At 45.8% G+C, this 17,953-nt stretch overlaps 1 protein-coding gene across 17 annotated transcripts in view; it reads right to left on the reverse strand.

The window, feature by feature from the left end:
* Nucleotides 1-17,953, reverse strand: part of git2a (G protein-coupled receptor kinase interacting ArfGAP 2a) — a 146,071-nt gene that overhangs the window by 106,908 nt on the left and 21,210 nt on the right. For all 17 annotated transcript variants that reach the window (XM_072481503.1, XM_072480289.1, XM_072480968.1 and 14 more), the window contains exons 2-4: nt 14,374-14,507; nt 11,268-11,377; nt 8,461-8,566 (exon numbers count right to left, since the gene is read on the reverse strand). In XM_072481503.1, coding sequence (XP_072337604.1) covers nt 8,461-8,566; nt 11,268-11,377; nt 14,374-14,507 — 350 coding nt within the window. The remainder of the gene's footprint in view (nt 1-8,460; nt 8,567-11,267; nt 11,378-14,373; nt 14,508-17,953) is intronic.

Raw genomic sequence — 17,953 nt, forward strand, 5'->3', positions numbered from 1 at the left:
ACCTGCCTCTGCACCCGATTCCCGGCTGGTCCTACATGCACCACTTTAGAGATTACCCTAAAAACCTCCTTCCAGTAATCCTCCAGCTTTAGACAGGATCAAAACATAGGAATGTGGTTTGCGGGGCCCACGCCGCAATGTTCACACACACCTTCTACTCCTTCAAAGAGCCAGCACATCGTCACCCTTGTGAGGTGCGCTCTACGTACCACCGTCAGCTGTATCAGCCCCAACCTCGTGCACGAGGTGGAGGTGTTCACCCTCCAGAGCACCTCACACCAGAACCCCTCCTCCATACCCTCTCCTAACTCTTCCTCCCACTTTACCTTGATCCCTTCCAGCTGTGCTTTCTCCTCTTCCAAAATAGCTACCCCCTTCTCAAGTTCCTCCTCCAGCAATGTGGAAGCCGGCTCTTCTGGGAAGCTCTGGATCTCCTTTCTAGCAAAGTCTCGAACCTGCATGTATCTAAATATTTCCCAATGCTCCAGGCCATACTTCGCTCCCAGCTCCTTCAATCCTGCAAACCGAGCCCCAAGAAACAAATCTTTTAGTGTCCCAATTCCTTTCTCCTCCCATCTCTGAAAATTTTCATCCCATTTCCTTGGCTGAAATCTATGGTTCCTCCAAATCGGCATTTCCCTTGACCCTGCCCCCAACCCAAAGTGCTGGCGAAACTGCCTCCAAATGCTCAACAAAGCTATTACTACTGGACTCCCTGGAGTATTTCCCCGGGGACGTCGGGAGCGGGGCTGTTGCTAGCGCCTTCAATCCCGACCCCCTACACAAACTCTCCTCCATTTTGACCCACTGGGAATCAACCCCTCTGACCCAGCTCCGTACCTTCTCCACAATCGCCGCCCAGTAATAATACATCAGGTTAGAAAGACACAAACCCCCTGCCTGCCTTCCTCTCTGGCGTAGCAACTTTCTAATTCTGGCTACCTCCTCTCCCCATATGAACAAGGCAATTGGGAGGCTTTGGAAAATAAACAGAAACTTCGGCAACACGTTCATTTTAACCGCCTGTACCTGATCTGCCAGTGACAGAGGGAGACCATCCCACCTTGCCAGATCAACATTCACCCTCCCCACCAAACGAGAAATGTTGTACCTTCAGAGCCCCCCCCCAAATCCCGAGCAACCTGCACTTCCAGGTATCTAAAGTGAGTCCCTGCCCCACAGGATGGCAGCCCCCCCAACTGCTGCCCCCATCGAGACATCACAAAATATTAACTCTTGTCTAGATTTAATTTGTACCCCAAGAAAGACCCAAACACCTGAAGCAGCTCCAGTATTCCCCCTATTGACACACTCGGTCCCGACACGTATAATAACAAGTCACCGGCATACAAGAACACCCTATTCTCCATCCCTCCCCGTGTTATCCCTTTCCATACCCTCAAACTTCTTTTTTTAATAAACATTTTATTGAGGTATTTTTGGTTTTACAACAAAATAAACAATACACATGAGTCTATAAACATAGTGCAAAAAGCCTGCTTCCTCCCTTACAAGTCCCACCTTTATTAACCCCCTACTCTAAGCTAAACTAACCCCTACCACCCCCCCCCCTTCTGCTGACGATTAATTTTCTGCAAAGTCGTCAACGAACGGTTGCCACCTCCGGGCGAACCCTAGTGACCCTCTCAAGGCGAACTTTATTTTCGCCGGAGACGGATATTATTAGTTTGGAGGGACTCAAAGCCCCAAAGTCGGAGACCTGGTTCTCTGACATGGCTAGCTTTCTCTGGTTGGAGAAAATAAAGTTCGCCTTGAGAGGGTCACTAGGGTTCGCCCATGTCAGAGAACCAGGTCTCCAAAAGTCCGACCTGAGCGGGAGCCACCAAATGTGCGACTTACTCCTTCATAGCCGCCACCGGAAGCCACCCTCGAACTTCTTAACGCAATGGCCAATGGCTCAATTGCGAGTGCGAACTGCAGGGGGGGTGGGGGGGGGGGGTGGGTGGGTGGGGGGGGGGGGGGACATAGGACATCCTTGCCTAGTCCCACGGTGGAGAGAAAAGTATTCCGAGCTGATGTTATTTGTGCGGACACTGGCCCTCTGTTCCTTACACAGTAACTTTACTCAGTCCACAAATCTTGGTCCAATCCCAAACTGCTGCAGAACTGCCATCATTTACCCTCATTCTACCCGGTCAAACGCTTTCTCTACGTCCAAAGCCACAACCACCTCTGTTTCCTTCCCCTCCGTCTGTACCATAACCACGTTCAATGCCCTCCTAATGTTCGAAAAGAGCTGCCTCACTCCCACAAACCCAGTCTGATCTTCACCTATCACCTTCGGGAGGCACTCCTCCAGTCTACCTGCCAGTACCTTTGCCAATATCTTTGCGTTCATGTTTAAAAGTGATATGGGCCTAAACGATCCACACTCCGTCGGATCCTTTTCTCTTTTAAAAAAAAATTTTTTTTATTAATGGTTTTCATAAAATATCAATAACAAAATGAGAAAGAAAAAAGAACCCAACAGGGTTAAGTACAAAACACAATCTAAAAAAGCAACCCCCCAAACTCCTCCCCCCCCGTACCTAAATAATAAATTAACATTAACACCCCGACTTAACACAACAGGTGTATACACCCCCTCAGACCCTTCCAGTGTAAATAACATAAACAAAAATAAAGTAAACCCCCCCCCCCCCCGAGCTGCTGCTGCCATTGACCAATGTCTATCGTTCTGCCAGAAAGTCTAAGAACGGTTGCCACCGCCTAAAGAACCCTTGTACCGACCCTCTCAAGTCGAATTTCACCCTCTCCAATTTAATGAACCCTGCCATATCGCTGATCCAGGATTCCACGCTTGGGGGCCTCGTATCTTTCCACTGAAGGAGAATCCTTCGCCGGGCTACCAGGGACGCAAAGGCCAGAATTCCAGCCTCTTTCGCCTCCTGCACTCCCGGCTCCTCTGCCACCCCAAATATTGCGAGCCCCCAGCCCGGTTTGACCCTGGATCCTACCACCCTCGACACCGTCCTCGCTACGCCCTTCCAAAATTCCTCCAGCGCTGGGCATGCCCAGAACATATGGGTGTGATTTGCTGGGCTCCCCGAGCACCTAACACACCTGTCCTCACCCCCAAAGAATCCTTTTCTCTTTTAAGCAACAGGGAAATCGATGCCTGCCCCAAAGTTTGTGGTAACAGCCCCTTCCCTATTGCCTCCTCAAACATCCCCAACATCAGCAGTGCCAGCTTATCCTTGAATTTTTTATAATATTCCACCGGAAACCAATCATTCCTACCACTTCCCCCGACTGCATCCTCCCAATCGCATCTTTTACCTCCTGCTCCACTATCGCCCCTTCTAATGTAGCTCTGTCCCCCTCCTCTAACCTCGGGGACTCCAGCCCATCTAGAAATTCCTGCATCTCCCGGGCCTCCCCCAGGTGGCTCTGCCCTGTACAGCCTCTCATAGAATTCCTTAAAGACCTTGTTAATCTGATCTGGAGCTATCACCAACGTCCCTGCCCTGTCCCGCACCTGGACAATTTCCCTTGCCGCAGCTTCCCTCTGGAGCTGACCCACCAACCTACGCCCCACCTTCTCTCCATGCTCGTAAACTGCACCCCTTGGTCGCCTCAATTGGCGTACCGCCTTCCTGGTCGATAGTCGGTCAAAGCTCGGCTGAAGTTCCTTCCTCTTTTCCAACTTCGCTGGGTCCCCATCTTCTGCATACCTCCCATCTACCTCCAGCATCTTATCTATTACCTCTCATCTTTGTCTAACCTAGCCTTGAACGAGATCACCTTACCCCTCACCACTGCCTTTAGAGCCTCCCAGATAACCGCCTTTGACACCTCACCTGTGCAGTTGAAACCTACATATTCCTCGATTACTTTTTCAATTTTGTCACAGAACGCTCGGTCCTCCAACAGTCCCACTCTAACTTCCACCCTGGTCTCTGTACCACCCACTTCTCCAGTACCATATGCACCCAATGCGGAGCATGGTCTGATATTGCAATTGCCGAGTACACCGACCCCTTAACCCCAGCTAGCAGCACCTTCCCCACCATGAAAAAGTCAATCCACGAGTACACCTTATGGACCGCTGAGAAAAACGAGTACTCCCACTCCTTCGGGTGCAGAAACCTCCAAGAGTCCACCTCCCCCATTTGCCCATATAACGCCTTTGCCCCCCCCTGGCATTTCCACCATTAGCCCATACAACGCCTTTGCCCCCCCCCCCCTAGGGCAGCACCCTAGCATAGTGGTTAGCACAATTGCTTCACAGCTTCAGGGTCCCAGGTTCGATTCCCGGCTTGGGTCACTGTCTGTGCGGAGTCTGCACGTTCTCCCCATATGTGCGTGGGTTTTCTCCGGGTGCTCCGGTTTCCTCCCACAGTCCAAAGATGTGCAGGTTAGGTGGATTGGCCATGCTAAATTGCCCTTCGTGTTGGGTGGGGTTACTGGGTTATGGGGATAGGGTGGAGGTGTGGGCTTGGAGGGTGCTCTTTCCAAGAGCCGGTGCAGACTCAATGGGCCGAATCGCCTCCTTCTGCACTTTCAATTCTATGACATTAATTATGTATAACAACTCAGTAAAAAGGTATATCCAGCTCTCCCATTGGCTCAGATTGTAAGCCAAACAGAACAGAAATGGCTTAGTAAAGAATTGAAGCGGATGCCACAATTAAGGATGCTTCAAATGTCTCCAGTCCCCCAACTTAAATAGAAAGAAAAATTAACCAGTGCTTTCAGTAGTCAATATCCTTTGTAAGAAAGTGTACGTCTACACAAAGGTATAGGGCAGGATTCTCTCAGCCCGGGCCGTGCCGGAGAATCCCCGCGAACGGTGCCAGTCATGGACCGCTTTACGCCCCCCCCCCCCCCCGCCCATACCTGCCCTCAGCCGGCGGGACCGCGGCGTGGAAAGGTCTGGGGGGGGGGGGGGGGGTTCGGTCCGACCCCAGTGGGGGGCCTCCAATGTGATCTGGCCCGCGATCGGGGCCCACCAATTGGTGGGCCGGCCTCTCTGGCTGAGGGCCTCCTTTCTTCCGCGCCGGCTCATGTAGCCCTATGCCATGTTGCGTTGGGGCCGGCGTGGAGAAGGGAGCCATTGCGTATGTGCGCGTTGGCGCCAGTGCCACTGCGCATGCGCGTGTTGCCGCTGGTGCCACTGCACATGCGCAGACCCTGCGGCGCTCCGTTCATGCCAGGATCAGCAGCTGGAGCAGCGTGGTCCACTCCAGTGCTGTGCTGGCCCCCTGTCGGGGCCAGAATTGCTGATCCTGTGGTTGTGTTGACACCGTCGAGAATGCAATGCCGTTTCCGACGGCGTCAACACTTAGCCTCAGGATCACAGAATCCCACTCATAAAGGTTAAGACAGGAAGATACGTTGCTGCAATTTCCTTAGTGATCAAATATGCTGCTGGTACTCGGTATTTAAGTTTACTCATGAAAATAAATACTTGGTGGAGGTGCCAGAGTGTGGGGCATTGGTAGAACCAAATCCTTACATGAAATGGTATGCTGAAGTTCAAAAGTGGAGCAAATTAGAGGAACTTTTAAAAAATCTGCTTGTGGTGAGATGTTGACCCAGAATGCTGAATCTACAATTACGGATGCTAGAATCTGGAACAAGAAAAATCTGGACACTAAAAAAATTCAGCAGGTCTGCCAGCATTTATCAGCAGAATCTATAGACTCGAAATGCTAACTCAATTTCTCTCCTGATGGCGCTGGTAGACCTGCTGAGTTTTTCCAGAGTCCTCTGTTCTTGTTGTGGAAACTGCAACCCTTATCTGGCGTGGTATTTTGAAACCGTGGAGTAATACACAAAGCAGAGGAAAGATACATAGAAGGGTGTGGGAGAGAAACCCAATCAACTTAGTTGCTTTCCAACACCTTGTAACTGCTTAAGTATCACTGCAAGACATTTGAAAGCAAGTTTCCAGGATCATCACAACTATGGCGTCACAGCACCAGGGTCCCAGGTTCGATTCCCCACTGGGTCACTGTCTGTGCGGAGTCTGCACGTTCTCCCTGTATCTGCATGGGTTTCCTCCAGGTGCTCCGGTTTCCTGCCACAGTCCAAAGACGTGCAGGTTAGGTAGTTTGGCCATGCTACATTACCCTTAAGTGTCCAAAAAGGTTAGATGGGGTTATTGGGATGGGGTGGAAGTGAGGGCTTAAGTGGGTCGGTGCAGACTCAATGGGCTGAATGGCCTCTTTCTGCACTGTACGTTCCATGTACAAAGTGTGAGTCACAGAGGCAAAACATTTTTTCTCCCTCTTTGGTTTAGAAGATTATGGTGGCCAGGCACTCTTTCACAGGGTGGGGGTGTTAGTCACCAAGGGGCATAGGTTTAAGGTCCGTCGAGCAAAATTCAGAGATGTGCGAAGGAGTTTTTTTTTTTTTTTTAAACAGAGAGGATGGTGAGTACCTGGAAGGCGTTGCCAGGGGAGATTGTGGAAGCAGATACATTAACGGCGCTCAAAAAGCACCCTCAACAAATACATGGATAGGATGGGTATAGAGGATATGGCACTAAGAGGTGCTGAGGGTTTTGGCTAAGGGTGGTCCCATGACCGGTACGGGCTTGGATGGACGAAGGGCCTGTTCCGGTGCTGTATTGGTTTTTGCACATAGCCCCAACAGATTTTAAATGTGCCCAAGGCTGGTGAACGAGCAATTCAATCTCAACCCTTACCCAAAGCAAATTGTAATGGTGATGATATTAGATGTTCCTCTCCTTCCGTTGAGAAGTATTAATTTGGAGCACTTGCTATGTTCAAGGAATACGTAGTCAGTTGTGAATTGTGTTCTCTGCATATTTATTTTCTCCAATCCCTATTTTATGGGGGGGGGGGGGGGGGGGGGGGGGGGGGGGGGGGGGGGGGGGGGTTGAAATTGATTGTCATTTTTGTACAAATTTGCCGTTGCAATAAGTTAACTCCAAAACCGTGCTATTTACAAATGAGAAAAAAAAACAACTTGCATATCCCATAAGACAGACAAAGCCAAGATCTTCAAAAGATAAAGATATCTCTCTGGCGCACTCTTAGTGGGTGGTGCGGCTTTATGTAAAAAAAAACACACATCTCAATAGGAACTCTAACATCTGCCTACTTGCTTGTCAGGACATGTATATATGTAGGCACATTTGTTGATTTGATATATTCCAAACAGCATCTGATAGTTAAACTTCAAAGCAACACAACCAGCACATTTAAAATTGGTCCACAGAACCACAGCAAAAAAAAAATCCAACTTTCCATTCAGCCTTTGTGTAGCAGCTCCTTCATCTAATCATATAAAATGCTGTATCAATCCCAATTGTGCGTAATGGAGAAAATATCGGGCATGCATTTTGCCCAAATTCACTCCATCTCAGACTTAAAATAATTCCATATCAAATTTACTGTCTCTGAGACCCACATGACACGGGTTGTTCATGTCTTAAAACAATTCATGGATCAGTCTAGGATCTGAACCACAACTAACCAGCTCCAGTAAAAACATAGTCAGGCAATACCACTGCAAACTCATGAAAGTAAAAGAGTTCCCTGTGATGTACCAATGCTGATTCCTCATTTGCACTTCTGGACCCTGGCAATTCTTGCCCGTCACCAAAGCAGTCAACAGGCAAAAATCGGCAATACTTTTTAAAGAGGTGGCATATTATTTATCACCTTCTCGATATCAGAACAGGGGAGGGGGCGGGGGGAGGTAGAGAGAGGAGGCACTTTGAACTATAGTTTCTAAGTTGCTATCATTTAAAGCCCAGTCAAAAATAGCACAATTCATTTTCACGGGTTAACAAGAAGCATTTCCAAATAAGATAGCAAAGAATATTCACAGCAACTCAATTAAGGAGTTTATTACAAGAGATTCTCTGATTATAATAACATTGAACATTGCTATTTTAAACAGTCTCTACAAAGCAACCTTAAGCACAGTCATGGGTGGGGATTTTGTGCTCCAGCTTTCGTGAATTATGACAGGTCGCCCATGACATGCACCTGGCGAGCAAAACCAGCTGGTGGCAAACAGCTAAGTACAGCCCCCCGGGGGGGGGGGGGTCATGCCCGCGCAGTACCCTGACATTGTGGGGGTGGGGGGCAGGATTATTGCGTGTGTGTGTGGCGGGGGTCTATTTTTCTTGGTGTGTTTCTTTAAGTCAGGACGTCCCAATCTTTTAAAAACCTAAGTTGCTGGTGGGGCAGGCTCAACCAGATCCCACCGTGCCAGCGTGACATCATGGAACCTGTCCCGTAATTTCTTTTTTTTTTTGACAAGAGCCGAAAAATACGGTGGAGGAAGCCACCCTTGGACTGGCAGCTTCCATCCCGTTTTCACTCACTGCGCCACTCTGCAAACAAAATCAGAAAATTCTACCCATAGACTCTGGAGGAACTTAAGATACATTTCCACCTTTCTCCTCAAGGAATGTTCTAATGTTTTCATTAAATTAATAATTTCTGTTAGAATGCTTACTTTGCTCAGGTCTTTGGCTGCAGCACTGTCTTCTTCACGGCATGGCAAGCGATGGACGAATGCCAACATCGAATATTTGGCTCTGATAAATTCGGCTTTATTTGGGCTGAATGGTGAAAGAGATAGTGACCAATTTGTTTGACAAGGCAAGTATGTTTTAAAAACGCTACAGTGCACATATATTTGGAAATAAAATAATTTGTAGGGAGGAAACAGAGCCTTTTGAGAAATTGTGCTCGTGTCAGCACTGGGAAATATAATACAACCAAGTCAAGATACAAATACAGAAAAACTAGATGTTAAAATAACACCATTGTTACTCTGCCTTCAAAGACTGCCCCATAATGTGCCTCAGGTTGAATTTTTGAACAGAACGCATGACTGTATCAGTGTAATGTTTACCAATTATCCCATACCAGCCATTATTCGGTAATGGAGTCAATATAACATTCATACGGGTTTTATCTAAAAAAGAAATTCCTTTCTCAGAGTTACTAAGCCAATACACAGAGTGGACAGGGCAAGCCCTTAATCCATATGCCTGTTTGCTCCAAAAAATAATTCAAATTGAATACAATTCATGGACTTCACAAAAGAGACATACTAGGTCCAAGTGGAAAACAACAGGCATTACATCTGATCTCACACTTGATCTTTGCCAAAATGCCGAGTGTGTTGAACTGGCGACAGCTTTGTCCTATAGCTATTGTCTTCCGGAACCAGACTGAGACTGCACAAACTCAGAGACTGCACAAACTCACTCCTGCTGAAGCATAGCTTTGTGGGTGCAAGCAACTTTCTAAATACCTCACTGAAATTATTACATTTGGTGTTAACTTGGTCAATAAGCATGGTCCAGTTCTGGGCATCACACTTTACGAAGAACATGAAAGCTTTGGAGACAGGTCAGAGGAAATGTATTGGAATGTTTACAGGGATAAGGGATTGCACTACATGGTGGGAATGGAGGAGCAGGGCCTGGTGTAATTGAAGCAGGGAGGACTGAGAGGACCATAAGACCATAAGACATAGGAGCGGAAGTAAGGCCATTCGGCCCATCGAGTCCACCCCACCATTCAAGCATGGCTGATTTCAACTACATTTACCCACTCTCTCTCCATAGCCCTTAATTCCTCGAGAAATCAAGAATTTATCAACTTCGGTCTTAAAGACACTCAACGTCCCGGCCTCCACCGCGCTCTGTGGCAATGAGTTCCACAGACCCAGCACTCTCTGGCTGAAGAAATTTCTCCTCATCTCTGTTCTAAAGTGACTCCCTTTTATTCTAAGGCTGTGCCCCCGGGTCCTAGTCTCCCCTGCTAATGGAAACAACTTCCCTACATCCACCCTATCTAAGCCATTCATTATCTTGTAAGTTTCTATTAGATCTCCCCTCAACCTCCTAAACTCCAATGAGAGTTGATGGGGCAGTTTAAAATCATGTAGGGAGAGTAAGTGAAGAGAAACTATTTCCAGTGGCTAATGGGTCACTAACCAGAAGGACAAGATTTAATGGCTAAAGGACCAGAGTTAACAGGAGGAAAAACTTTTTTAATGCATTGAGTGTTTAGGATCTGGAATGTGTTGCCTGATCCGGGGGTCAGAGATAGATTCAATAGTAGCTTTTGAAATGAAATTGGATAAATACTTAGAGATAAAATTGCTGGGACAGGGAAAATAGGTCTTTGAAATGCTCTTTGAAATGGTCAAATGGCCTCCATCTGTCTGGTACTATTCATGATTCCATGGAATGCATTTTATTGTGGACTTTGGGACATTCAACAATATGTAAAGATGTTGTATAAATGTAAATATTTATTTGATTCATCTGGGGCCTTTACAGCCAGCAGACAGAGGAGGCTGGCAAACTATCAATGTCAGATCCCAGCCAAAAGACTTGTGTCTAATCTGCATCATCACTAAATTTCTCAGGTTTTTCTTTTAAAACTGGAGATACTGACCAAGTGCTATGTAACATTTGGATCCTGGGACCTAGCTTACAGGGTTGCTCACTGTAATATTGTTGCCATACTAAGGTTCTGCAATCAGAGATTTTTAAAAGCAAGCTTTCAGCTATTAACAGTTTTTCCATGAAATGACTAATGCATTTGTTGCAAGTTTGGTTTTCGCAAGTTTGTAGTTGGCTCCAGAAACATCCTCCCAATTCACAAAGAAGGCTAGCAGTGAGGGAGGCATAACCCCAACATATGAATATTGAAGGCAATGGACTGCTTAACCCCTGGAAATTGTTCCTATTCAGGCAACAAATAGTTAATGTAATCATTTCATGGCTCAATTTAAATTCACTGGTGTAATAAAAATTGTGTTTGTAATGGAGACAGAACGAGTCTCAATTTTAACTGATTTTTTTTTAACCTCAGATTCAATCAGAAGGTATTCTCTGGCAGAGACCACAAGAATAATTATGGGGAATTGCAATGTTAGACCAGTATCAACAGGAAAGAAGACTGATAACTTGGAGGTGGTCTCAGGCATGCTCTTATCAGGCACGTGCAAATTGATAAATAGTTTGGACTCTTTTTTTCATTCTTCAGCTGAGGTGATAGAAGTTAAGACTGCAGTACCACAAGCCAATAAAGAGTTCTGACAAAAAAGAGAAATTATGTTGTACCTATGATCTTCTAGTGCCTTATATGTGCAAAATATTGTTGGAGACAACTTTTAAAATTACCTGCTTGAGAGGCATTTACTGATTGGGTGGATCAATCATACCTGAACTGCTAAATCTACTCATTAATTTGAACTATTATGAAGTATGTGCATTAAGCAGGATCAGATATACTTACTGTACTTTGTCTTGAGGGCTGGTCTTACGCTTTCCACTCAAAGCAGTAGGATCCAACAATGAGTGCTCCCAGATTGAATTGGCACCATTGCTAACAAGAGTTTGTACCATCTGAAATTAAAAACATTTCTATAAAGGTTGAAATAGAATACAATATTCGCATTGGCGTAAATAGTGTTTCTACAAGGTTTTGATGAGCATTACTAGCAAAAACTCTTGAGAAAAAAATAAATTTTAGAGTACCCAATTCATGTTTTCTAATTCAGGGGCAATTTAGCATGGCCAATCCACCTACCTGCACTTATTTGGGTTGTGGGGGGGAAACCCACGCAAACACAGGGAGAATGTGCAAACTCCACATGGACAGTGACACAGCCGGGATCGAACCTGGAACCTCGGTGCAGTGAGGCTGCAGTGCTAACCACTGTGCTCCCCTCACATCTTTTATTCTAGCTAACCACACCCCAAAGTCAAAGTTTGTGCAATCATGTTGTAATTCCCTACATCAAATGATGTTTTCCCAAACTGAGTGTCTTCCCTTATTGGGTGTCTGATTTATTACGAATGCAAAATATTTGCTGTGGTTTAAACTGGAGTCAGTAACTGACCAATGGGCTTCAATTTGAAGTTTCCTGAACTGTCATGACTTTAAGCAAAGTTGAACTGTAAAATAAGGGAATTAGGCAGAAATAATTTCATTTAGTTGGTATAGAGATTTAAATCATGGTGCAATGTGATGGGTTTTCACTTTGTACTGAAAAAAAAAGTGTTTCTACAAATGATGCAGCTTCTGCATGAGCATTTTTTCCTCTTCTGGAGGCTCAAATCTTTGCTCAGTTAGATTGTTTGAAGAAAATAGTGGTAAGTAGAACATAAAATATCTCAAGATGGATTGAAGTGTTAGGATATGGATTATCCACGATTAAAAACTTATAGAAATCATTGCCTTGAGCAGATTAATCCTGATGATACACAATAATAGTGCAATAGTGCAATGTAGGTTTCAAGTAATAATCTTGATCAAGAACAACAAGAATTTTGTGGAAGTAATGTGTTAGATTAAGACTCCATGGATTTTTACCAGGCTTGATTGATGTGACATCCGAGGCAAAATTATTACTTCTGGTCATCCTCAGGCAGAGTAGGAAATGAAAAAAAGGTCATCAGTAAGGAATGTCCATTTTTAGTACACCATAAAGTGTCAAATGATCGTAGCACACCAAAAGTTAGGAAAGCAGCATTAAAACATTATTTATTTAAAATTTAATTTTTCTAATTAAGGGCCAATTTAACATGGTCAGTCCACCTACCATGCAGATCTTTGGGTTGTGGGGTGAAACCCACGTAGACAAGGGGAGAATGTGCAAACTCCACACGGACAGTGACCCTGGGCCGGGAGCAAACCCAGGTCCTCAGCACTGTGAGGCAGCAGTGCTACCCATTGCACCACCGTGCCGCCCTGAGCATTAAGACATTAGAGCCACTGCCACACTCGAATTAGGATCTATTTATTTTCCATGAAGTTTTAGGGGCATAATGGTTAACACTGCTGCCTCACAGCTCCAGGTTCACTCCCAGCCTTGGGTGACTGTCTGTGTGAAGTTTGCACTTTCTCCCGTGTCTGCATGGGTTTCCTCCGGGTGTTCCTGTTTCCTCAGATATGCAGGATAGGTGGATTGGCCATGCTAAAATTGCCCCCTTGGTGTCAAAAAGGTTAAGTGGGGTGACTGGGTTATGGGGATAGTGTGGAGGTGTGGGCTTAAGTAGGGTGCTCTTGACAAGGGCCGATGCAGACATGATGGGCCAAATGGCCTCTTTCTGCACTGTAGGGATTCTAAGATTCTTTCTTTTAAAATTATTCCTCCTACCCACTTTCCTGTTTTGCTTTTCTCTTTGGACTAAAAAGATATGCACCGTGATTACTCAGGGGCCACATATAAAGTTCACATCGTGTTCCCATTAATTTTCATTCATCTCAAATTACTGGTTAAGAATGGTCTACCTGGGGCAGCACGGTGGCGCAGTGGTTGGCACTATTGCCTACAACGCTGAGCACCCGGGATCGAAACCTGGCTCTGGGTCACTATGTGGAGTTTGCACATTCTCCCCGTGTCTGCATGGGTTTCACCCCCCAACCCAAAGATGTGCAGGGTAGGTGGCACCTTAAATTGCCCCTTAATTGGAAAAGATAATAATTGGGTACTATAAATTTATTTTAAAAAAAAGAATTGTCTACCAATGAGGCAACAACATTTTTTTTTTTTTTAAACTGCCGTTTGTACATGGTCAGGCCTGCAAAATTCAGGAGCTCAAAAGTGGAAATATAAACACAAGTGGAACTGAACAGTTTAGATTGTCAGCTCCTTAAAATCACTAAGTCCGACCACTGCATATTCAATTCTACTTCTCTCCTCCATCCCGGGTGAACAACCTGTTCCCACATTCCTGCTAGCAATGCTGCCATTAGCTACCAGGAATACATGAGGGAGGTCCCAAGTAACTCATTTACTTGCCAATTTGCTAGTAGCTAATTTTTCCACCCTTGTTTGGACATAGCTGCCCATCCATAAAAATGACGAGATTAAATATTGAGCAAATACATAATTATGGCAAATACATAATTACAGACTGTACCATTATTTAAGTGGTTAGGCATCTATGTACAAACAGGAATTTCCCAGAACCAGCTTAGAAACTTTTCCGTCCTAACTGTGACACTCAGGAGATTACAGGGCTGTTAATGGGTGGAGAGCTTCGCTGTCATATGACTGTATGAGTCAGGCTTCTTTGAGTAACCAGTCTTTGTCGGCGCTATATATTTGCACAACATGAAAAATGCACGTTACTCAATCTCCAATCTTTCAAGTTTTAATTTGCTGCTTCCTTTTAATTTTTAACTATCCAACTCCTGAGACACACAAATTAGAAAAAACTCTCCCAAGCCAATTTAATTCTATTCCAGGGGACCTCATCAATCATCAGTCCAACTAGATTTTGTATGCCGTGATTTCAGACATAGCCAGGGACCCACCCAGCTCTCTACTGAACCTTTGCAGCAAATCTGTACTCACTAAGGGGATGTGATTACACAACAAAATGTTCCTTACCTGTAGCAGGGAGGGAGGCCATGGTGTGTGCGTCAGGTGTCGTACCTGAGAAATATGCCGCCCCAAACTGCGGTGTACACTGCAGCAGTCATCACAAATCAGAACACCCCTGTTTATTGATGCCCAGCGAGGATCTGGAAAAGAAACAATTTATACATTTTTAAAAATGCTACACTAATTTCCAGACACTTTGGCACGCTTCAAAACAGCAAAAAGCACCAATGTCAATGCAAAAATTAGCAATATTTCCATGGAAGACCAGAAAAAAATGAACTTGCCGATTTCAAGTCCTGATTATGTCAGAAAGCAACAAAAAAAACAACTGTTCATATCAGGAGCATCTTAATATTCAGAAAAACTTAACAAATATTTTGTAAAACTCCAACGCTTTAACATCAGGGTTTTGTTTCCGGACGGGAAGGTTATTATATAATTGCCCTCTTTCTCAATCCCAAAATAGCAGATTATCAAGTTTATTGTTCAACCAGCATATTCTTTAGAGGCATTTCAGTGCATTGCAAAAGACAGTTTAATCTGCGTTGTTATACAAAACTATAAGTATTGCTGGCACGGTAGCACAGTGGTTAGCACAGTTGCTTCACAGCTCCAGAGTCCCAGGTTTGATTCCCGGCTTGGGTCACTATCTGTGCGGAGTCTGCACAGTCCCCTCGTGTCTGCGTGGGTTTCCTCCGGGTGCTCCGGTTTCCTCCCACAGTGCAAAGATGTGCAGGTTAGGTGGATTGGTTATGCTAAATTGTCCTTAGTGTCCAAAAAAGGTTAGGTGGGGTACTGGGATAGGGGGAGGTGTGGGCTTGGGTGGGGTGCTCTTTCCAAGGGCCAGTGCAGACTCGATAGGCCGAATGGCCTCCTTTTGCATGGTAAATTCTATGTCTTAATCGAGTCCCAGGAGGACACAATTCCACAGCACAAATGGACCAGATTTAGTACTCCCGATTCAGTTAGTGCAGAGAAAGAGAATTAACATAAGTAACCATCGAAGAATTGGAATAAAAAAATTCTGCTTTCGAATTTAGCTGATAAAACATATTTTCTTACAGAATTGATAAAACTATTAGTACTGTACTAGACAAAGGGTTTAAACTTAGCACTTGAGAGTTAGCATAAACTTTTTTTTACAGTAAGAAGTCTTACAACACCAGGTTAAAGTGCAACAGGTTTGTTTCAAATCACTAGCTTTCGGAGCACTGCTCCTTCCTCAGGTGAATGTAGAGATAGGTTCCTAAAAAAACAGTGTTCCGAAAGCTAGTGATTTGAAACAAACCTGTTGCACTTTAACCTGGTGTTGTAAGACTTCTTATTGTGCTCACCCCAGTCCAACCCCAGCATCTCCACATCATTTTTAAAAAAAAAGTATTTTTATTCCACAAATTTTCAACATTTTTACAATTTACAAACCCCCTACCCATTAAGCCCCACTCCCCCTTTCCCTCAGCAGTCAACGGTAAATAACACAAACTACAAAATAGTCCCCAAACTACAAAATAAACAATCCCTAACTATTAGAGAACCCATCACTTGCCCATCCTTAGAGCAAATTTCTCTTTTCCCAGGGCCAAAAACTCCAACAGATCCCCAGACACAGTGTGGAGAAGCTGATGTCCACACCAACAAGACCCACTTGTGAGCAATCAACGAGGCGTAGGCTAAAGCATCTGCCCCCACACCCGCCTGCAGCTCCGGCTGTCTCAACACCCCGAATATGGCTCCCAGGGGACCAGGCGCCAATTTCATATGTAAAACCCCTGAAATGGTGCTGAACATCACTCAGACATCCTGAACCCCTACGAACAGCCGGTTCATCCATGACTTTGTAAGGTGTGCCCTGTACACTATCTTCAGCTGTTATCAGCTTCAGCCTCGCACACAAAGTTGAGGCATTTACCCTCCGCAGCACCTCACAATTCCTTCTCCAGCGCTGCCCTCAACTGTTCCTCCTATTTCGCCTTAACCCCTTCCATGGACACCCCATGCTCCTCCAAAATTCTCCCATAAATTGCAAGGACGCCCACCCCCCACTGACAGCACCGCCTCCAGCAACAAGAAGGCAGGCGCTATCAGAAAGGTCAAGAAGACCTTCCTCAGAAAGTCCCGAACCTGCATAGACCTGAAACATTTGCCCTGTGTCAGCCCAAACTTCTTGCCAAGCTCCTCCAGATTCACAAATCACCCTCCCAGAAACAGATCCTTAATTTCCTTGATCCGCCTTTCTTCCCAACCCCAGAAGGGCTAGCCCCTTCTACCTGCTGTCCTCTCTGCAGTGTCCCCTTCCTAATCCTAGCCAGCTTCCCCGGCCAAACAAACGATACACCATAAAATACTCACTTTCCCCTAAATTCAATTTGTACCCTAAAAACGTCCCAAATCTCTGAAGCAACCCCATTATACAACAGGAAAAGTCATCCGCATACAAGGACACCCTATGCACCACCACCACCACCCCCTCATTATCCCCTTTCACAACCTTGAGCTCTTCTGTAGCCAATACAAACAGAAGAGGGGATGGGGCATTCCTGCCTCAGACCCCGCTGCAATGCAGAATACCCTAAATTCATATTATTTGTGTGCACACTCGCTACCAGCTCCTTATACAAAAGCTGCACCCACGTCATAAACTTTGGCCCAATCCAAAATTTCTCCATCATCACCATCAAATAACTCCATTCCACCCGATCAAACGCCTTCTCTGCATCTAACGCCACCACCACCACCACCTCAGTCTTCCTTCCCTCTGTCGGAGAAAGCACCACATTCGAGGAAAACGGTCTGCCATTTACAAACCCAGTCTGATCCTCCCCAATCACCTTTGGAAGGCACCCAATCTTAACGCTAGCATCGTTGCCAATATCTTCGCGTCCACATTCAGCAGAGATATGGGCCTGTACAACCCACACTCCACCGGATCCTGGTCCACCTTAAGCAACAATGAGATGGAGGCCCACCCCATCGTTTGTAGTAAGACACCCTTGTCCATCGCAAACTCAAACATTCCCATCATCAACGGCACCAGCCTATCCTTAAATCTTCCATAGGATTCGACCGGAATCCCATCTGACCCCATCGCCTTCCTGCCTGCATCCTCCCGATTGCCACCGTCACCTCCTCCACCCCCATCAGCTCCTCCAGCCCAGCCCTCTTCATCTCACCCAACCTCAGGCACACTAACCCACCCAGAAGCTCCCTCATCTCCCGCTCATCCTCTGGTGGCTCTGACTTATACAAGTCCTTATAAAACGCCTCAAACACCTTATTAATCTGTTCCGGAGCCACCACCAACTCCCCCATCTTGTCCAACACCCGAACTATCTCCCTCGCGGCCTCCCTGCGAAGCTTACCTGCCAGCATACGTCCTGCCTTCTCCCCGTACTCAGACAGTATCCTTCTTAACTGACACATGGCTTTCCCCATGGACAATAGATCAAACCTCGCCTGTAACTCCTTCCTTTTTGCCAGGAGGCCCGGGTCCGGATTCCCTGCGACTGCCCACCTCCAAAATCTCTTCTATCAATCGTCGGCATTCCTCCCTCTTCACCTATCCATCTTGGCCTTAAACGAGATCACC

The sequence above is a fragment of the Scyliorhinus torazame genome, chromosome 1 (assembly GCF_047496885.1).
Source record: "Scyliorhinus torazame isolate Kashiwa2021f chromosome 1, sScyTor2.1, whole genome shotgun sequence".
NCBI classification, from domain to species: domain Eukaryota; kingdom Metazoa; phylum Chordata; class Chondrichthyes; order Carcharhiniformes; family Scyliorhinidae; genus Scyliorhinus; species Scyliorhinus torazame.